At 37.6% G+C, this 23237-nt stretch overlaps 2 protein-coding genes across 2 annotated transcripts; both read right to left on the minus strand.

Annotated features, from left to right (window-relative positions):
* Positions 1 to 5711: 5711 nt before the first annotated feature.
* Positions 5712 to 6631, minus strand: LOC127098097 (uncharacterized). The gene is made up of 2 exons (XM_051036598.1): positions 5911 to 6631; positions 5712 to 5831 (listed from the first exon to the last, which is right to left on the minus strand). Exons 1-2 carry the CDS (start codon positions 6568 to 6570, stop codon positions 5757 to 5759), a joined length of 735 nt encoding a protein of 244 aa, XP_050892555.1. The 5' UTR covers positions 6571 to 6631; the 3' UTR covers positions 5712 to 5756.
* Positions 6632 to 22057: 15426 nt separating this feature from the next.
* Positions 22058 to 22977, minus strand: LOC127098098 (uncharacterized). Its single transcript, XM_051036599.1, has 2 exons — positions 22257 to 22977; positions 22058 to 22177 (listed from the first exon to the last, which is right to left on the minus strand). Exons 1-2 carry the CDS (start codon positions 22914 to 22916, stop codon positions 22103 to 22105), a joined length of 735 nt encoding a protein of 244 aa, XP_050892556.1. The 5' UTR covers positions 22917 to 22977; the 3' UTR covers positions 22058 to 22102.
* Positions 22978 to 23237: the final 260 nt, after the last annotated feature.

Genomic DNA, 23237 nt, shown 5'->3' on the forward strand with positions numbered 1-23237 from the left:
TTTTGTTGCACAGATTTAGGGGGAGGATAAGCACCCTTGTGCATGTGTGTATTACTAGTAACTATAGCTAGTAATTGTGTTGCTTCTGCTGCTGTTTAAACTGTTGTTTAACTGCTGGTAGTTTTCTTGTGAACAAAAAGGACAAATATATGTTTTAGCCAAAATTTGCCAAAGGGGGAGTTTGTTGGTTCTAAATGTTGGCAGCAATTTTGGTAAAACAAAGAGTGTTCACAAGATGTTATGTGTGATGTCTTAACATGAGATATCCTATGTACTTGCTGGAGCTTAAGAAACATAATTATGCAGGATTGTTTCAGAATGTCATACACAAGGTCATGGCATCTGATATGGTTGTACCTGCTGGATGTTATAAAAGGAATTATTGAATTATGCAGGATTTTTCCAGGATGTCAGACCCGATGTCATGACATCCTGTACACAGAACATTCAGTATGAATGTATGGTGTTTTGTGATTGCACAATTAATGGCAATCTATGTATGATTGAAGATCTGATTTGCAGGCGCATCCAATCATGGATTACAACCTAATTTACTTATTTTCCAAAGAGATCTAACCAGCTGTCATAAGAAGATTTGGTTGGAAATAGATTTAGGGTTTTCAAGATGTCCAAGCCCAGCTGAAAGCTTCTATAAAGAGGGACTTAGAAAACCTGTTTTACAACACAACCAATACCGAGCGAAATACAGAGAGAGAGCTAGGGTTTGTGTCTTATTTAGTCGTAAGACTTGTAATCCATTCAAGTCATCAATTGATGATTGAATTGGTCTGATATGTGGTTGTAATTTGTCACTCTAAAGCTTTTAAGCAAGAGTGTGTGTCTACTTGATCAAAGCTGTTAAGCAAGATCAAGTGTGTGTCTTCTTGATCAAAGCTGTTAAGCAAGATCAAGAGTGTGTCTTCTTGATTGAAACTGTGAAGTAAAATCAAGAGTGTGTTATTGAAAAGTGTTTTCTTTTCACAAGGGATTGTTGATTAAAATCACAGGTGTGATTGTAGGGAAGTGAGTGGGTTCTCATATCTAAGAGTGCTTAGGTAGAAATTGCACAGGTAGAGATTAGGTGAGAAAGACTGTAACTTGTTGAAGTATACGGAGAGTCTTTGAACTGATTCTATTTTAGTGAATTTCCTTCCTGGCTTGGTAGCCCCCAGATGTAGGTGAGTTGGACCGAACTGGGTAAACAATTGCTTGTGTCTATTGCATCACTATTCTTTCTCTTTATCCTGTTTGCATTATTTAGATATTAGTGTCGTGACATTACCTTCGACATCTCATATCTGATACCAGAATTTCAGTTACGAAACAAGAGTGGTCAAATACCTGGGGAGCTACATGTTTTTGGGGAAACTGGAGTAGTTTGTGCTTGACCTATGGGTGCAAAGACTTCAATAAGATCATCAGGAACTGAGATCTTTGCGGTCGAAGAAACAATTCTTGAAGAAGGTTTTTTAGCCAGAATTTTATTTTTCTTTCTCTCCGGAGTGGGCAGAGTAGATGGTGGCGCCTTCGATGTAGGAAGAATATGGGAGTGGGCACTGCCATCAGAATCCTCACTTTCAACAGAAGGCACCTCTTCAAGAACCTAAGTCATAAGATGCATAAGAGGGTGACTGAATTAAAAACATCATGAAACATCAAGACACGAAGTACGTGTGGTTTTAGAGTTGAAAGCGCCTTTTTCCTTTTTAGAGGTTTGTTTGGGGCTGGCGCAGCAGCTGAAGCCCGCTTTCGACCCTAAAAAATAAGGACAAAGAGAGAAAGAGGTTGTTATTTTTGCTTCTCAAAGAAAGGAAAAGCGAGGGAAAATTGGTTACCTTTTTTGTTTGGGCCTCTTCGACATCTATAATTTGGTTTTTTTCGACGGGAGCATCGATATTCGACTGTGGAGTCGGTGTTTCTCCAGCGAGGGCGGAGAAAGCATCGATCGTGTTTTGGAGAAAAAATGCACTGGGAAAATATTGACGTTGGTATTCGGACCACCACTTGTCAAAGTCTTTGGTGGTCAGGAAGGATTGTTGAAATTTGAAGACTGGTAATTCGAGACGCTGAGTCGACTTGTGAAATTTGAGGCAAGCTTTGTGGCCTTTAAAGTTAAGTTGTCGACCAGCCCATACAATGCCAGTCGAATGAGACACCAAAAACTTTGGTAACATCTGCCTCAGGCCAAATTGTCGAGCCACCAAGTTAGGTTGGTAGCTCATGAAACCATATCCCTTCGATCCTGCCTCTATTATGAAGGCCAACATCGTAGGATTCAAAAATTCCCTCCACACAACACTCGATAGCGTTGCAACTTAGGGAGAATCACCAGGGAAATGGTTTTTAAACCATGTTGGGCCAAAGCTTCGATCCACAAATGGGGTCATACCTGGAACAAAAGAATTGGCTTCAATGAACATATTAAGATACTACATGAAGAGGTGTTTGCTGGAGGTCTCCTGACATGTCATTAAGGCGAGTCTTACGCCTTTGATAGGTCGATCCTGGTTTAAACGCATTATACGCTCCGACACAGGATAACCCAATTGGTACTCGAAAGTGGCATTTAACCAATGTTGCAGCAGCCACATGGGGCCAAACAGGTTCAGAGCCTTTGAAGTGGAGTGGGAAAGTTTCATTTTTAGTGTCGTAAGCCCTAGAGAATGGTACAAGCAGGCTAGCAAAAGTTTACCTAACGAAACCTGTCGACCTTCATGGATTTGGATTGTCAGGCTTATATAGCTCTTGACTATTTGCATAGAGCCATGACAAAATACATAATACGAGAGCCAAAGAGTTAGAAAAGCAATATACTCCTCGTCGGATACTACAACAGAATCTTGATCTTGGTGTTCTTCAATATAGTTCTAAAGACTTGCACGATTGAAAGAAAAGTTATTTTCTGTCGGAAGAGTAGGGTCGAAGGTTTCGTCCAAAGGTGAGAAAACAGTAATGTCTGCCACGTCGAAAAGAGTTGACGTTAGCATACCACAAGGAAGTTGGAAGGTGTTAGTCGAACCATCCCAAAAGTACATCAAAGCAAGCATCATACTTGGGTTGATTCGATGGGCATTCCTTGAGATTTGGATGGAGTTGGAAATATTATCCATCTTCCATTGTTCTTGGCGTTTGTGTTGAACTTTGTTGAGTCAAGCCACATACTCTTTATTGCCAGGAGTAGGCATCGAACTGAAAACCCTGGCCTTTGGGTCCATGAACTTCACGTTGATGGAAACATCCTTCTCAAAGGCTGATGGAATGGCAGGAGTAAATCCGAGAAGTGGGTTTGAACGTTTATGGGTTGCGTTTTGGTATCTGGATACGTCCCGTGGAAATCAATGAGTTTGTCAGCAACGACAAAGGGAATAAGCATTTGGCGTTGCCAGATTTTCACTACAGCCTCATCAGTGGATGTTTGTTGAGGAATAGACTTTAAAATTTCTTCTTCAGTAAGTTGGAATGCAATAGGGTTGTTACCAGTGTTGAAGGTGGTTATATCCTTGGCATTAGTAGAGGAGGCCATAGCAGTAAAAGAAGGAAAGAAAATGAGGAGAGTAATATCGCTCTGAAAATTTGCAAGAAAAATGCGCAAATGAAGAAGAGGAAAGAAAAAATGGAGAATGTGAAAGAGTGATATTTATAGGAAAATAGAATGGCAACCAAGGGTCAGTCGATTGACGACAGATGTCTTATTCAGTGGTAGTGGGAAAGTTAGTAGAGTTAGTTGAAAACCCACGATCTAGGAAGTAGTTGCTAATGATGGCGTTTTTCCCGGGGAATCATGGCGCGGAAAGGAATCATCATTGTGCAGAACATCATTAACGATTAGACATCCATCCGAAATTTGGAAAAGTCAAAACGCCAAGTTTCTCGGTCGAAATGTCTCTCGTTCGAAACTGACCTTTTAGGGAGGCAATTTGTTAACCAACAAATTTCGATCATGCCGAAGAAGAAAAATAGAAGCAGGAGGAATGCAATCAAAGCGGTTCGACAGTCAGGAGGGACCTAAGCCAGGTTGAAAGAAAGTCGACGAGGGGGTGATCTTGTCGAAGTCGAAGCGAAACATGCAAGGATTGATACAAATCGGTTAAGCAGAACGTGGGGAAGTTGCAAAGGACGTGTACTTACAGGCCCAGACGCGTGGCGCATCGTGAATGGACAACAACCACATAACCGTTATTTTTTATTACTATTTAAGTAGATTGAATTTCTAGTTTTAAAGGTGACATTTATAACATTGCAAAAGGAAAACACTTGAAGTATCAAGCATCTAAGACAAAAGAGTTAACTTCTTACAAAAAATGTACACTTGTTTCTACATTTACTTTCCAACCATTTAACTTATCAAATCATTTCATTTGTTTTGTTTATTTACGTCTTTATCTTTCTTTTATCCGTTTATTTTCGTTGCACCCTTTCTTACAAGCATTTTTACCTATAATTTTTCTTGATCCAAACACTTCACCAAGAACACACCATATACTCAACACATCTAGTTTAGGACGCTGTAGCCGATTCTGCAAATAAATCTCAATAGGAAGGCTAGAGATTGTTCGCACGAAAACCACGTACAAACAGACAACAGTTCTACAATGAAGCTGTTTAAAAATCTAGTTTTGCATAGTCGCAATAAACATATTGATGTCAGATTTCAGTTTCTTCGTGAGATGTCTAAAGAAGGAATTGTAAATTTGATTTATTGTGCTAGTCAAGAACAATTTGCAAATCTTATGACCAAATCATTGAAGGTGAGACTATTCTTGAAGTTGCCAAAGTCTCTTGGTGTTTGCTCTGAAATTGAAGTAAACTGCAAACCAGAAGTCAGAAGTCAAAATGAGAAGTTGCAATTTAAGGGAGGATGTTGAGGATAGAAATTAGCATGTAGTGCTAATTGTTAGTGGGTGGTTTCATTTGCAGTTAATAAGAGACCTATTCAATTTTCAGTTTTATTATCTAGTATCCATATTTGTAGGACTTGTTGTTCCGTGGTGGTTTTTTTCTTTTGATTCGTTTAACTGATGTAAGGCTATATAATAGCCATTACTTCTCAATAATGCAATTCATCTTCTTTGCTCCAAACCTTACTCTATACATGTATCTTGTTTCTTAACAAAAATGAGTGATACTATTGTTTCCGGAGAAGATGTGCTTCTATTTCTTTTAAACTCTTTGGATGGAAGAGTGAAGTCGTCTATGTTCGCTTTTATTTGGTCTTTGGTTTGTTGGAGCATTTTGAATGCTAGGAATAATTTGGTTTTTAAACATTTCATGTGGAATGTGGTAGAGATTTTATTGATTATTAAATCAATTGGGAGAGATTGGTTTTCTATATTGTCTAAAGGGAGTATAGATATTAATAGAGAGTTATGGTTTGTTAATCCGTATAATTTTATTGGATCGTAATTTGTGTCCCTTTGTATTGGGTTGCACCCCTTGTGCGTTTTAATACAAGTGCTTATCAAAAAAAAAATAAAAAATGAGTGATATTAACTAGATATTTATATATCAAAATTATATAATAGAAATTTTCATTTTTATTATAAATAAATTGAGTAAAAAATACATAGGATCACGATATTATAGAAAAATATATTATAGATGATAGTTCTCATTCAGACATAGAAAACATCACAAGGAAATAAAACCTAAAATCCAACAGTCTGATCTTCTTAAGTTTTGAAGACTTATTTAAAAGAAAAAAAAGAACATTTGTAGATAAACAAACAACTATCTTATTACTCCTTGCATCTCGGTTTTCACTTTTGCTTCTTGATAAAAACACTTGTCAACACCATCTTTGATTGTAGAGACGCCTTAAGCAACTTGATTCCCTGTTACACACAAAAAATATGTAATTACAAAATTACAACTAAATTAGAAAATTATACACATAACGAAGTTAGTTTTTACCTCATCCATTCCCATTTCTACGTTCTTTTCTTGCAAGGTACCAATTTCTTTGACATTGAACTTGTTCAAAAGTGTGATGCTAGATATTGTTGACATTGGCTCAATCACCAAATCATCCATCACCATAAATGTTACAACATCCTTCACAAAACCACTCTTAATATTTGTAGAAACTTTCTTTTCAGCAACATTCTTATTTCCAACATATCGCACTTCATTGTTCATCGTACAGCTGCAATAACCATACCCGGGACGGCAAGGACAACGAAGTTGGTTATCATATGTCACCTGAAAATTACATTTATTTTGGCACATGTATAACTTGGGTCCTTGGTCATCATCAGAATTGGCATCATTCTGGGTAAGAAAGCCAGAGATATCAGTTGAAGAGCTCTGAGCTCTTGGGTTCAACAAAATATCTTTAGTTTGGTCTGGCAGCATGTAATTCTGGTTGAGGTTTTCGACACTCTGATAAAGATTGCCTAAGCTACCTACCATGCCATTAGCACTTAGGAGCTTAACTACAGTTCCTATAGGCAAGCAAAGAAGGTTAAACAGAAAGTCTACAACAGACTTTGAAGCTTCAGCAAAGAGAACTTTTTGGTTCTTTGTGTCGATGAGAAGCTTCATGGATACTTTGGTAGATGAAGAAGAAGCCATATTATACTGAAAGGTTTCTTTTACAGTATAAAAAGCAACAGATGAGACTATCCATTTATAGGAAAATAGAGTTATAAAGAAATGGAGTTTGGATTGTGGAAAGCCAGTAGTCGCTTGCAGTGATTCCTTGCCGTTATGATTATCATCTATTAATATCCAAGTCTTCATAATGTTTTTTCATTCATATTAAAAATACAATAAAGACAAAACATCAATTTTGTGTAGTTTTATTTTCTTTCAAATATATCTTTTAAAGTTTTATTTTAACTTTTAACTTCAATTTTTCACACGATGGTTTATTATTTTTTATATCATATCTTTAATTATTTTATAAATATTTAAAATAAAAATTAAATTAATTAAAAATAGAATACAGTTTATAAAGATAAAGATAAATATAAAGATAAAAGTTTTTTTTTATTTGGCATAATTGTGAAGACTAAGTATATTAAAGTGTACTCTTGTATATCTCAAACTCGAATTCTTCTAATAGTAGAGTTGATTTTTTTAATTAATCGTTTAATGAGTCGGATTTAAATTTCAAAAAATAAAATGAAGTTAAATATTATATTTTAATATAAACTTAAAATAATCGCATATCTTGATTTGAGAATTTTATTTTATATTTGAACCGATATATGAGTGAGTGTTTTTTGCCTTATGGTGGAGAATGTGGTGGAGAATGTGGTGGAGAATTCTTAGTGGTCTTCTTTCATGGTGTTTTTCGTTTGTTGGTGAATTTTTCGCTCTAAAACTCAAGAGGCAAAAAGAGAACAATAAACAAAAACATCCTAAGGCAAAAACTCATTTATCAACGCAAAACAACTTCAACAAAGAAGTAAATCTAAGAAAGATACAACTCAAATAAACACTAATGATTTTCATCTAATACCAAAATATTAAACAAACTTAAATATTATTTACATCAAAATTAATATATTATAAAAATATATTATAAATTTATTGTCGCACTGTAGCCTATAAATGCCAATGAAGTAAGATATCCAACATGAATGATGTAATGTCGTTAAAAAATCATATAAATTTGAAGAAAATGTAAGATCATGGTCTTTTTACAAAAATAACCCAGTTTTTCAAGGAAATTCCAAAAATACCCCTGGTTTCAAAAAAATTCCCAAAATACCCAACTTTTAGGAGGAGTCTCCAATTGAATTGGCGACTCCTCTTAAAACTTGAATGGAGGCGCCAATTGGATTGGTTAGGGCAGGTGCCCTAGCCAATCCAATTGGCGCCTATGTGTAGGTTTTAAGAGGAGTCGCCAATTTAATTGGAGACTCCTCCTAAAAGCCTCAAATGACAAAACATTCAACATAAGAGTTGTAGATCTTTTCAAGACAATGAATTTGGACTTAAACTTTGCATCATTGGATTTTTTATGAGAAAGTTATGGGCACTTGAAGTTGGACTTTTTCACAATCCAATTGGCGCCTATGTGTAGGTTTTAAGAGGAGTCGCCAATTCAATTGGAGACTCCTCCTAAAATGCATTTTTTTGTCTTATAAATAGATGTGTTGTGTGACAAATTGTTCCACATCTCATATAATCATTTGGCTATCATGTTTGCTGTTCGTCGCCGATACGGAAAGGTGATTTATGCGAGAGACAAACCTCAAATGCTGATGATGTTTTGGAACATCACCACGTTCGATCAACTGAAGAGGGAGCTGGTTCGATGGTTAGATTGGGAAAATACCATAAGGGGAAAAAAATCAGAAGTATTGAGAGACTTGACAGTATCTTTGGTTGGGTGCGAATGAAGACTGATAAGGATGCTAGGGAAATGATGTTCGGTCGAGACGACATTAATTTGATTGTTGTAATTAGTTAAGAATATTTATGTTTTCAGATGTTTTGTACTGATGTTTGTTGTGAAACTCGTTGTAACAAGAACTTTATGATATATAATGATTGAATGTTACAGAAATACAATGTTACAAAAAGCTTAAGACCTAGATGATGCTCCTCGATTGGGACAGTTATTTTTGTTGTGTCCTGGTTGACGACAGATACTACATATTCTTATCATTTTATCTGTGGAATCCATCTCTATTCTGATACGTGTGTTGTTTGGTCTTCCTTTCTTCTTTCTACGCATCTCGTCATTGTGCCAAACAATATCTCCTTCATATGGAGGCCAGTAATCCTCCATTGGTAGTACTGAGAAGCTTTGAGTATAAACATTCATGATGGTGTTGGCCTTGTACACATCAGATAAATGGTTGTAAGCGTCTTGACGAGTATAAGCGCATGCTGCAATGACATGGGAGCAAGGTATGCGGAAGGCCTGGAATTTTCCACAATCGCACCAACTTCTGTTTAGTCTAACAACGTAGGCTAAATTTGGTATCCCCTCGTTGTTGCCCATTGTTTCCTGGACGCTGAAATTTTGTCTATGACGGAAAAGGAGCATCCACCATAACAGATCTTCTAAGATGAAGGACTTCAAGTGCTTTATAGAGGGGGTTAATCTGATTGATATGTCCTGTAGAGGAAACATATCCAGTTGTTTCAGTGGCGACGGGAGATCGATGAGCAAGTTAGATCGGTTCCTTGTTTCTGGTGGATTGATTGATGGTTGGGGTATCGTGGGGCAATTGGTCGGGTAGCGGGACATCTTCGACCATTGTCCCATTTGGCTTACGATCAATAACTCTGATTGGGGTCCGAAACCCTTCAAGGTTAACAATTGTTGGTTTGAAAACAAGGATTTCCCTGGTTTTGTGGAAAAGGAGTGGTTGGCCCTTTGCGTTGTTGGAAGAAGCGATTTTATCCTCAAGGAGAAACTTAGATTGATTAAAGGGAGACTCAGAATGTGGAATGTGGAGGTGTTCAGTCATTTCAATATGGAGTTGGAGGAAGCAAATGACACAATTAATGAGATGGATGAGCTTTTGGCTTACTGCAAGGAGGAGGAAGTGACGGGTATTGTTGCAAGGAGAAGTAAGAAGTTGGGAATTTTGTGGAGAAGGCTTGATATTAATGAGAATATGTTGATCCAAAAATCCAGGAAGCTTTGGATTATAGATGGGAATTTAAACTCGAGATACCTTCATAACATAATCAAGGGTAGATGGAGGAGGAATTTCATTGGAGTAATTCATTCCGACAGGGGAACTTTATTTTCTGTTGATGAAGTCAAGGAAGAAGTTAGAAGGAACTTTTGTTGTAAATTTTTGGAACCTGAGCTTGATAGGCCGTTGTTGGAGGGTGTTGATCTTAATGTGTTTTTTTAGCTGATTCGAGGATGTTGGTTTTCGGTCTAGGAATTTCAAAAGGTTGTTTGGGGGTGTGATGACTCGAAAAGAGGGAAAGGAAAATATCAATTAAAGCCAAGGGGAACTGAGAAACAGGTAAGGAAGTCAGTTATGCGAGGGAAATGTATTAACACCCCTCACATCCATGGCACTCCATGGAAACCGTTTTAAATGCTCTTGTTTGGATGAGTGTTGCTATTTTTATTTACCTGCAAAATAAAAAATGGGTTTAAGAGCGAGAGAGTGCTTAAGGAGGATTGAGACCCTCATGTCTACATATTCTCATGGTGCAATGAGAATATCAGAGCTTTGTAATTCTTGAAACCAAAGAGAGAAAAGGGGGGAAAGAAAGAAAAGTGCTCGCCAATGATTCACATCCCCGTGCTTACTTACCCTTATAGTGCAATTAGGAAGTCAGAGCCCAGTAGTTCGAAGGACTAAGACTGAAAGAGAGAAAGATTGAGGGTGGTGTTTAAACCAAAAGGAAGGCTTACCAAAGCACGGGGACTGACATGGTAAGGGAAAAAGCGGGAATTTGTCAAGGAACTGGGATTGATATGACAAGGAAATGACGTCAAAACCAAGAAAGGAGGTGTATAACCACAAAGGTGTTAACCTAAAAAAGAAGGAAAAACGGGTTAACCATAAAGGTGTGTCCCAATCGGTGAATGTGACAAATTTTCAACTGCATCCTATCATAATCAATCAACTTGAAAGAAAATATTTCACTAGAAAGGTTAATGAAGATGCAAACAAGCACATGCAGAGATTCCTGACCATGAGTACTACTTTGAAAATTGATGGTCATACTGATGAAGCAAATAACTTAAGAATGTTCCCATTCACTTTATCTGAAGAGGTGGAAGAATGGTTCCACTCTCTTCCAGCTGGCAGTATTACATCATGGGAAGAGATGGAAATAACTTTCTTAAATGAGTATTTTCCAGCATTAGTATTTTTGAGAAAAAGGTATGAAATCTTAAAGTTCAAACAGAAAGATGGTGAATCTTTGGGATATACCTACAAAGGATTCAAAAGGGTCCTGGTAGCTTGCCCAACTCATAATATTGATCAGACTTAACAAATGCAGATGTTTGTCAATGGGCTGGAAAAAAAAGACAAAACAGTTGATTGATACAACATTCTTGATATAGTAAGGCTTATTTTCACCGACAATTTTTTATGGACATAGAAATTAGGGTAAAATGATTAAAGGTTTTCTCACCAAGGACTTGGGAGAAAGTACCATAGAGAACTGATAGTAATTGATATTTGTTGATGCAATAGTGACTCAGAGTTGTTACAGGGACAAATCATACACCTTTCCTGACATTGTTCCTCTTCCCTTGCAAACCCTTATTTTTTCAGTCTTATTTTCTTTTGCCTTTATTTTTATAGCTGAATCTAAAAACTCCAACTATAGTTTTTGTTAATTGAACGATGATTTGAATTCGATATTGACTTGCAGTCCTTGAGATCGACATTTGGGGAATTTCCCCTTTATTATTATAACAGGCAAAATAATACACTTGTTATTTTTCGGATCATTAGTCCAACTCACATTTGACCCAAAGATGCCATAAGTGGGTGTGGGGACGAGTGATGGCGACTCCACATGGAAAACATGTAAGCTCGCCCGACCCAAAGATGCCATGAGAGGGTGCGGGGACGAGTGGTGGTAACTCCACATTGAAAATATGTGAGCTCACCCGACCCACCCCAACACCTCTTATAGGCTTGAATCACCCATCCCACATTATTTTTCTTGATCCTCATATCATGGGTGACATGTTATGTAAGTTATGAAATGAAATAATGGATCCCATTACTGATCCACATAAGTAACAATTTGTCTTACTAAGGCACCTCTAGAGTGAAGATGTCTAGACTGAAGCTGCTCACTACAAGTTTGAAAGTTTAAGGATGAAAGAAGATGAAATATTCATGAATTTCATATGAATATTGTTGAAATTGATAATGCCTCAGGAGCCCTGGGTGAGAAGATGTCAGAAAAAATTAGTGAGGAAAATACTCAGGTCACTCCCTAAGAGATTTGCCATGAAAGTGACAGCCATAGAAGAGTCTCAAGACATTTCTAATATGAGAGTTGATGAGCTAATTGGATCCCTTCAACATTTGAGATGGGAATGTGTGATGGATCTGAAAAGAAAGCCAAAAGCATAGCATTCAAGTCAAACACTGAGGAGGAAGAGGAGGAAGGTGGTCCAGATATTGATGAAGATCTGGAAGATGATGTAGCAATGTTGGAAGACAGTTCAACAAGCTAGTAAAAAAGATGGATGAAAGATCTAAGGCTAATGTCAAGAACATCGCATCTGACATCAGTAAATCCAACAATGTTGGAAGAAGAACAAGGTCAGATGAAAAGCCCAAAGAAGAAAAAGGAGTTCAGTGCCATGAATGTGATGGGTATGAACACATTAAAACTGAATGTGGGACCTACCTCAAGAAACAGAAGAGGAGTCTTGCTGCCACTTGGTCAAATGGAAGTGAAACAGAAGAATCTGCAAATCTTATGACTGCCTTGACTAGAAGATGGGATTCTGATGAAGACTCAAGTGATGGTGAAGTAACCTTTGAAGAGTTGGCCACTACCTACAGAAAGTTGTGTCTCAGAAGTGCAGAAGTGTGTAAACAGGTTGAAAGCCAGAAGAAGGTGATAACTCAACTAGAGAATGAGAAGGTAGAACACTTGGAAACCATCTCTAAATTAAAAACAGAAGCAGTGGTTCTGAATGCCAAACTAGATGAGAGTCAACAAGTTGAAATCCAGAAGAAAGTGATAGCACAACTGGAGAATGAGAAGGCAGAACATGTGGAAACCATCTCCAAGTTAAAAACTGAAGCTGTATTCTTGAATTCTAAACTGGATGAGATGACCAAGTATGTAAGAATGCTAAACAATGGATCTGACACCTTAGACAAGATTCTCCATACTGGACAAATAATAGGAGACAAATCGGGCATTGGGTTCAATGAATCTAAGGCTGAGCGCAGTTACACTGGTGGAAAACCTAAATCCAAACCTAAGTGCAGCCATATTGATAGCAGACCTGCGATGTCACATCACATGTCACACCATCATAAAGGAAGACATCAGAGAGGGAAACACCAAAATGGAGATGTCACTACTGTGGAAAGTTTGGCCACATAAAACCTTTCTGCTATAAGCTGTATGGTTACCCTCAGCCTGCTCATCATCAACCTAGACCCAAACATCACAGACCTGTCAACAAAAAGCAATGGGTTCCTAAGACTAATGTTACAAGTCTAATAGCTCACACTTCCTTCAGAGTTTCAACCAAAGAAGATTGGTTTTTTGACAATGGGTGCTCCAGACACATGACTGGAAACAAAGACCTGCTAACTGGCCTTCATCCTCATGCCATGAGTTATGTAACCTTTGGTGATGGAGCAAAGGGTGAAATCAAGAGGATTGGTAAGCTGGATTGCCCTGGAGTTCCTGACCTTGACAATGTCCTACTTGTTAAGGGCTTGACTGCAAATCTAATAAGCATCAGTCAACTATGTGACCAAGGTCTAAATGTTAACTTCACTAAAACTGAATGTCTGATTACTAACAAAGAAAGTGAAGTGATCATGAAAGGAGTCAGGACCAAAGACAATTGTTACATGTGGAGTTCTCAAATTGGTTATTCTTCAAAGGGTACCTTAGTCAAAGAAGAAAGAGTGAAGACATGGCATCAAAGATTGATCCATCTGCATCTTAAAGGTATGAAGATGATTATATCTGTTGAAGCTGTTAGAGGAATTCCCAACTTGAAGATTGATGAAAGAAAAGTCTGTGGGAAATGTCAGACAAGAATGTCACACCAGAAACTCAGACATGACACCACTTCCAAAGGTTTGAAACTCCTCCATATGGATTTGATAGGACCCATGCAGGTGGGAAGCCTTGGTGGGAAGAAGTTTGCATATGTAGTGGTGGATGACTTCTCCAGATACACCTGGATCAACTTTATAAGAAACAAATTTGATGTGTTTGAAGTCTTCAAAGATCTTTGTCTAAAACTTTAAGGAGAAAAGGAAAGTCAAGTTATCAAAATTAGAAGTGAACAAAGAAGGAAGATGGATCCCAAAAGATTATTTCTGGGCTATAGCAGAGCATATAAAGTCCTTAATTCCAGAATCAAAATAATGATGGAATCTATTAATGATGTGGTTGATGACCAATAGACTGATGTCTCAGACGATGTTAAGACATCTCTAAATGATCCCCAGCTGATTTCTCAGAAAGGTGAATGAACCTCCTCAAGCTGAACCTGACAAAGTCAACAAAGGACCCTCCATCAGAGTTCAGAAGGATCATCCCAAATATCTCATTCAAAGAGATCCAAGTAAAAGGGTCACAACTAGATCAAGGGAAGTGATCTCAAATGGCTACTTGAAAGAGGAAGTATATGTTAAACAACCTAAAAGGCATGTGTACAGATTTAAGAAATCCCTCTATGGTTTGAAGCAAGCTGCTAGGGTTTGGTATGAGAGACTCATAATGTTCCTCACTCACAATGGTTACAAGAGGGGAGGTATTGACAAGATCATATCTGTGAAAAATGAAAGAGAAAAGCTCATAGTGGCTCAAATAGACATGGATAATATTGGGTTTGGTGGAGGTCAAATCAAATGGTAGAACATGTTGTTAGACAAATGCAGTCTAAGGTTGAGATGAACCTTGTTGGACTTGGGCTACAAGTCAATCAGATAGAATAGTCTATTTTTCTATCTCAAAGCAAATATGCCAAGAACAAGGTTAAGAAGGTTGGCATGGAGAATGTAGATCATAAAAGGACACCTGCTCCTACACATTTGAAAGATGAAAATGGTGTTTGTGCTAGATATCAAACTGAATACATAGCAGCTGGAAGTAGCTGTTCTCAACTGGTTATGATGAAACAAATGTTGACAGAATACAATGTCACACAAGATGTCATGACAGTGTACTGTGACAACCTGAGTGCTATAAATGTTTCTAAAAATCCTATTCAGCACAGTAGGACAAAGCACATTGATATTCGCCATCACTTCATTAGAGAACTTGTGAAAGAGAAAGTCATAGCACTGGAGCATGTTAAAACTGAAATGCAATTAGCTGACATATTTACAAAGGCTTTGGATGCTAATCAATTTGAATGTTTAAGAGGGAAATTATGGATTTGTATCCATGAGAATTTATAGCAATTAATATGGAGTGGAAAAAGCTCAGATAAGGAAGATGACACTGCTGAGAATGTTATTAATCTGGAGGAAGAGAGTTCAGAAGAAGAAGAGGACACCTTGGTTCGTCATGTAAAACCAAGTGTTGCTAGGAAATTGAAGACCAGAAAAGGGAAGATTGTAGCTGAGATGTTGACAACCAGAACTAGGAAGAAGACTGCTGGTGTAGGACCCTCCAAATCATGGAGTAAAGTTGAGATTAAGAAGAGAAAGGCAGAGAAAGTTCTGACTCTGAAGAGGATGTCGAAGACGATGTCCCAGACATCTCTCCTGCTAAAAGGTAGGCTATTAAAAAGTCCCTAGCCAAAGAGGCAGCTGTGCACTTAGACAACATCTCTTTCCATCTGGAAGAAGGTGCTGCCAAGTGGAAGTTTGTCATTCAAAGGAGGGTTGCTGTTGAAAGGGAGCTAGGAAAGGAGGCTGTGGAAGTGAAGGAGATTATGCAATTGATCAAGTCTATTGGTTTGATGAAAACAGTTAGTGCATTGCCCCAATGTTTTGAAGGTATTGTGAAGAAGTTTGTGGCTAATATCCCAGAGGATATTTCTGACAAAAATAGCAAGAATTTTAGCAAGGTGTTTATAAGAAGAAGATGCTACTTCCTCAGACTGAGTAGTAAAGGTCCCCCTGTTATGAAGACTGTGTGTTGGGTGCTACTCTGGATGCTGTTATGACTGTTTTGGAAGCTTGGATGTTTTATTTTTGTTGAAATGTTTGTATTTTGTGGCCGTCCTTACTGATGCGTTGATGTAATATTTGGGCTCTTAATGAGTTCCATGGATTTGTTCATTATCTCAACTATCACAGATGTGTATGATGATGGTTTGTACTGCCTAACTATTATGTTTTAACATTTTTAATGTTATAACATCTGTGCCGACATTCTCTGCTAGGCTAATTGACATTTATTTTGTCTAATTGGTCACCTTTGGTCAATTTTGACTAAAAGGGGGAGAAGTGTTTATGTGGAGCTGGAGCTGTGAGAAGATGTATGTGGCTGCACATATGGATAACTATTGTTAAACAGAATGTTGTTCTGTTTACAGATGTCAAAAGGGATGTCTGATGTGGTGGTGCATAGGTGGTGATGTTGAAGCAGATGTCAGAATAACATTCTGATTGTTACAGGTGTTGTGGTTACAGGTGCTGTTATTATCAAAGGAGATGAATGCACAGATTTAGGGGGAGAAGTAGTACCCTTGGGCATTTGTTTTTCTTACTAGTTGCATCCATAACTAGTAATTATGTTTTTGTTGCACAGATTTAGGGGGAGGATAAGCACCCTTGTGCATGTGTGTATTACTAGTAACTATAGCTAGTAATTGTGTTGCTTCTGCTGCTGTTTAAACTGTTGTTTAACTGCTGGTAGTTTTCTTGTGAACAAAAAGGACAAATATATGTTTTAGCCAAAATTTGCCAAAGGGGGAGTTTGTTGGTTCTAAATGTTGGCAGCAATTTTGGTAAAACAAAGAGTGTTCACAAGATGTTATGTGTGATGTCTTAACATGAGATATCCTATGTACTTGCTGGAGCTTAAGAAACATAATTATGCAGGATTGTTTCAGAATGTCATACACAAGGTCATGGCATCTGATATGGTTGTACCTGCTGGATGTTATAAAAGGAATTATTGAATTATGCAGGATTTTTCCAGGATGTCAGACCCGATGTCATGACATCCTGTACACAGAACATTCAGTATGAATGTATGGTGTTTTGTGATTGCACAATTAATGGCAATCTATGTATGATTGAAGATCTGATTTGCAGGCGCATCCAATCATGGATTACAACCTAATTTACTTATTTTCCAAAGAGATCTAACCAGCTGTCATAAGAAGATTTGGTTGGAAATAGATTTAGGGTTTTCAAGATGTCCAAGCCCAGCTGAAAGCTTCTATAAAGAGGGACTTAGAAAACCTGTTTTACAACACAACCAATACCGAGCGAAATACAGAGAGAGAGCTAGGGTTTGTGTCTTATTTAGTCGTAAGACTTGTAATCCATTCAAGTCATCAATTGATGATTGAATTGGTCTGATATGTGGTTGTAATTTGTCACTCTAAAGCTTTTAAGCAAGAGTGTGTGTCTACTTGATCAAAGCTGTTAAGCAAGATCAAGTGTGTGTCTTCTTGATCAAAGCTGTTAAGCAAGATCAAGAGTGTGTCTTCTTGATTGAAACTGTGAAGTAAAATCAAGAGTGTGTTATTGAAAAGTGTTTTCTTTTCACAAGGGATTGTTGATTAAAATCACAGGTGTGATTGTAGGGAAGTGAGTGGGTTCTCATATCTAAGAGTGCTTAGGTAGAAATTGCACAGGTAGAGATTAGGTGAGAAAGACTGTAACTTGTTGAAGTATACGGAGAGTCTTTGAACTGATTCTATTTTAGTGAATTTCCTTCCTGGCTTGGTAGCCCCCAGATGTAGGTGAGTTGGACCGAACTGGGTAAACAATTGCTTGTGTCTATTGCATCACTATTCTTTCTCTTTATCCTGTTTGCATTATTTAGATATTAGTGTCGTGACATTACCTTCGACATCTCATATCTGATACCAGAATTTCAGTTACGAAACAAGAGTGGTCAAATACCTGGGGAGCTACATGTTTTTGGGGAAACTGGAGTAGTTTGTGCTTGACCTATGGGTGCAAAGACTTCAATAAGATCATCAGGAACTGAGATCTTTGCGGTCGAAGAAACAATTCTTGAAGAAGGTTTTTTAGCCAGAATTTTATTTTTCTTTCTCTCCGGAGTGGGCAGAGTAGATGGTGGCGCCTTCGATGTAGGAAGAATATGGGAGTGGGCACTGCCATCAGAATCCTCACTTTCAACAGAAGGCACCTCTTCAAGAACCTAAGTCATAAGATGCATAAGAGGGTGACTGAATTAAAAACATCATGAAACATCAAGACACGAAGTACGTGTGGTTTTAGAGTTGAAAGCGCCTTTTTCCTTTTTAGAGGTTTGTTTGGGGCTGGCGCAGCAGCTGAAGCCCGCTTTCGACCCTAAAAAATAAGGACAAAGAGAGAAAGAGGTTGTTATTTTTGCTTCTCAAAGAAAGGAAAAGCGAGGGAAAATTGGTTACCTTTTTTGTTTGGGCCTCTTCGACATCTATAATTTGGTTTTTTTCGACGGGAGCATCGATATTCGACTGTGGAGTCGGTGTTTCTCCAGCGAGGGCGGAGAAAGCATCGATCGTGTTTTGGAGAAAAAATGCACTGGGAAAATATTGACGTTGGTATTCGGACCACCACTTGTCAAAGTCTTTGGTGGTCAGGAAGGATTGTTGAAATTTGAAGACTGGTAATTCGAGACGCTGAGTCGACTTGTGAAATTTGAGGCAAGCTTTGTGGCCTTTAAAGTTAAGTTGTCGACCAGCCCATACAATGCCAGTCGAATGAGACACCAAAAACTTTGGTAACATCTGCCTCAGGCCAAATTGTCGAGCCACCAAGTTAGGTTGGTAGCTCATGAAACCATATCCCTTCGATCCTGCCTCTATTATGAAGGCCAACATCGTAGGATTCAAAAATTCCCTCCACACAACACTCGATAGCGTTGCAACTTAGGGAGAATCACCAGGGAAATGGTTTTTAAACCATGTTGGGCCAAAGCTTCGATCCACAAATGGGGTCATACCTGGAACAAAAGAATTGGCTTCAATGAACATATTAAGATACTACATGAAGAGGTGTTTGCTGGAGGTCTCCTGACATGTCATTAAGGCGAGTCTTACGCCTTTGATAGGTCGATCCTGGTTTAAACGCATTATACGCTCCGACACAGGATAACCCAATTGGTACTCGAAAGTGGCATTTAACCAATGTTGCAGCAGCCACATGGGGCCAAACAGGTTCAGAGCCTTTGAAGTGGAGTGGGAAAGTTTCATTTTTAGTGTCGTAAGCCCTAGAGAATGGTACAAGCAGGCTAGCAAAAGTTTACCTAACGAAACCTGTCGACCTTCATGGATTTGGATTGTCAGGCTTATATAGCTCTTGACTATTTGCATAGAGCCATGACAAAATACATAATACGAGAGCCAAAGAGTTAGAAAAGCAATATACTCCTCGTCGGATACTACAACAGAATCTTGATCTTGGTGTTCTTCAATATAGTTCTAAAGACTTGCACGATTGAAAGAAAAGTTATTTTCTGTCGGAAGAGTAGGGTCGAAGGTTTCGTCCAAAGGTGAGAAAACAGTAATGTCTGCCACGTCGAAAAGAGTTGACGTTAGCATACCACAAGGAAGTTGGAAGGTGTTAGTCGAACCATCCCAAAAGTACATCAAAGCAAGCATCATACTTGGGTTGATTCGATGGGCATTCCTTGAGATTTGGATGGAGTTGGAAATATTATCCATCTTCCATTGTTCTTGGCGTTTGTGTTGAACTTTGTTGAGTCAAGCCACATACTCTTTATTGCCAGGAGTAGGCATCGAACTGAAAACCCTGGCCTTTGGGTCCATGAACTTCACGTTGATGGAAACATCCTTCTCAAAGGCTGATGGAATGGCAGGAGTAAATCCGAGAAGTGGGTTTGAACGTTTATGGGTTGCGTTTTGGTATCTGGATACGTCCCGTGGAAATCAATGAGTTTGTCAGCAACGACAAAGGGAATAAGCATTTGGCGTTGCCAGATTTTCACTACAGCCTCATCAGTGGATGTTTGTTGAGGAATAGACTTTAAAATTTCTTCTTCAGTAAGTTGGAATGCAATAGGGTTGTTACCAGTGTTGAAGGTGGTTATATCCTTGGCATTAGTAGAGGAGGCCATAGCAGTAAAAGAAGGAAAGAAAATGAGGAGAGTAATATCGCTCTGAAAATTTGCAAGAAAAATGCGCAAATGAAGAAGAGGAAAGAAAAAATGGAGAATGTGAAAGAGTGATATTTATAGGAAAATAGAATGGCAACCAAGGGTCAGTCGATTGACGACAGATGTCTTATTCAGTGGTAGTGGGAAAGTTAGTAGAGTTAGTTGAAAACCCACGATCTAGGAAGTAGTTGCTAATGATGGCGTTTTTCCTGGGGAATCATGGCGCGGAAAGGAATCATCATTGTGCAGAACATCATTAACGATTAGACATCCATCCGAAATTTGGAAAAGTCAAAACGCCAAGTTTCTCGGTCGAAATGTCTCTCGTTCGAAACTGACCTTTTAGGGAGGCAATTTGTTAACCAACAAATTTCGATCATGCCGAAGAAGAAAAATAGAAGCAGGAGGAATGCAATCAAAGCGGTTCGACAGTCAGGAGGGACCTAAGCCAGGTTGAAAGAAAGTCGACGAGGGGGTGATCTTGTCGAAGTCGAAGCGAAACATGCAAGGATTGATACAAATCGGTTAAGCAGAACGTGGGGAAGTTGCAAAGGACGTGTACTTACAGGCCCAGACGCGTGGCGCATCGTGAATGGACAACAACCACATAACCGTTATTTTTATTACTATTTAAGTAGATTGAATTTCTAGTTTTAAAGGTGACATTTATAACATTGCAAAAGGAAAACACTTGAAGTATCAAGCATCTAAGACAAAAGAGTTAACTTCTTACAAAAAATGTACACTTGTTTCTACATTTACTTTCCAACCATTTAACTTATCAAATCATTTCATTTGTTTTGTTTATTTACGTCTTTATCTTTCTTTATCCGTTTATTTTCGTTGCACCCTTTCTTACAAGCATTTTTACCTATAATTTTTCTTGATCCAAACACTTCACCAAGAACACACCATATACTCAACACATCTAGTTTAGGACGCTGTAGCCGATTCTGCAAATAAATCTCAATAGGAAGGCTAGAGATTGTTCGCACGAAAACCACGTACAAACAGACAACAGTTCTACAATGAAGCTGTTTAAAATCTAGTTTTGCATAGTCGCAATAAACATATTGATGTCAGATTTCAGTTTCTTCGTGAGATGTCTAAAGAAGGAATTGTAAATTTGATTTATTGTGCTAGTCAAGAACAATTTGCAAATCTTATGACCAAATCATTGAAGGTGAGACTATTCTTGAAGTTGCCAAAGTCTCTTGGTGTTTGCTCTGAAATTGAAGTAAACTGCAAACCAGAAGTCAGAAGTCAAAATGAGAAGTTGCAATTTAAGGGAGGATGTTGAGGATAGAAATTAGCATGTAGTGCTAATTGTTAGTGGGTGGTTTCATTTGCAGTTAATAAGAGACCTATTCAATTTTCAGTTTTATTATCTAGTATCCATATTTGTAGGACTTGTTGTTCCGTGGTGGTTTTTTTCTTTTGATTCGTTTAACTGATGTAAGGCTATATAATAGCCATTACTTCTCAATAATGCAATTCATCTTCTTTGCTCCAAACCTTACTCTATACATGTATCTTGTTTCTTAACAAAAATGAGTGATACTATTGTTTCCGGAGAAGATGTGCTTCTATTTCTTTTAAACTCTTTGGATGGAAGAGTGAAGTCGTCTATGTTCGCTTTTATTTGGTCTTTGGTTTGTTGGAGCATTTTGAATGCTAGGAATAATTTGGTTTTTAAACATTTCATGTGGAATGTGGTAGAGATTTTATTGATTATTAAATCAATTGGGAGAGATTGGTTTTCTATATTGTCTAAAGGGAGTATAGATATTAATAGAGAGTTATGGTTTGTTAATCCGTATAATTTTATTGGATCGTAATTTGTGTCCCTTTGTATTGGGTTGCACCCCTTGTGCGTTTTAATACAAGTGCTTATCAAAAAAAAAATAAAAAATGAGTGATATTAACTAGATATTTATATATCAAAATTATATAATAGAAATTTTCATTTTTATTATAAATAAATTGAGTAAAAAATACATAGGATCACGATATTATAGAAAAATATATTATAGATGATAGTTCTCATTCAGACATAGAAAACATCACAAGGAAATAAAACCTAAAATCCAACAGTCTGATCTTCTTAAGTTTTGAAGACTTATTTAAAAGAAAAAAAAGAACATTTGTAGATAAACAAACAACTATCTTATTACTCCTTGCATCTCGGTTTTCACTTTTGCTTCTTGATAAAAACACTTGTCAACACCATCTTTGATTGTAGAGACGCCTTAAGCAACTTGATTCCCTGTTACACACAAAAAATATGTAATTACAAAATTACAACTAAATTAGAAAATTATACACATAACGAAGTTAGTTTTTACCTCATCCATTCCCATTTCTACGTTCTTTTCTTGCAAGGTACCAATTTCTTTGACATTGAACTTGTTCAAAAGTGTGATGCTAGATATTGTTGACATTGGCTCAATCACCAAATCATCCATCACCATAAATGTTACAACATCCTTCACAAAACCACTCTTAATATTTGTAGAAACTTTCTTTTCAGCAACATTCTTATTTCCAACATATCGCACTTCATTGTTCATCGTACAGCTGCAATAACCATACCCGGGACGGCAAGGACAACGAAGTTGGTTATCATATGTCACCTGAAAATTACATTTATTTTGGCACATGTATAACTTGGGTCCTTGGTCATCATCAGAATTGGCATCATTCTGGGTAAGAAAGCCAGAGATATCAGTTGAAGAGCTCTGAGCTCTTGGGTTCAACAAAATATCTTTAGTTTGGTCTGGCAGCATGTAATTCTGGTTGAGGTTTTCGACACTCTGATAAAGATTGCCTAAGCTACCTACCATGCCATTAGCACTTAGGAGCTTAACTACAGTTCCTATAGGCAAGCAAAGAAGGTTAAACAGAAAGTCTACAACAGACTTTGAAGCTTCAGCAAAGAGAACTTTTTGGTTCTTTGTGTCGATGAGAAGCTTCATGGATACTTTGGTAGATGAAGAAGAAGCCATATTATACTGAAAGGTTTCTTTTACAGTATAAAAAGCAACAGATGAGACTATCCATTTATAGGAAAATAGAGTTATAAAGAAATGGAGTTTGGATTGTGGAAAGCCAGTAGTCGCTTGCAGTGATTCCTTGCCGTTATGATTATCATCTATTAATATCCAAGTCTTCATAATGTTTTTTCATTCATATTAAAAATACAATAAAGACAAAACATCAATTTTGTGTAGTTTTATTTTCTTTCAAATATATCTTTTAAAGTTTTATTTTAACTTTTAACTTCAATTTTTCACACGATGGTTTATTATTTTTTATATCATATCTTT

Source organism: Lathyrus oleraceus, chromosome 6, assembly GCF_024323335.1.
Source record: "Lathyrus oleraceus cultivar Zhongwan6 chromosome 6, CAAS_Psat_ZW6_1.0, whole genome shotgun sequence".
In the NCBI taxonomy this organism is placed as follows: domain Eukaryota; kingdom Viridiplantae; phylum Streptophyta; class Magnoliopsida; order Fabales; family Fabaceae; genus Lathyrus; species Lathyrus oleraceus.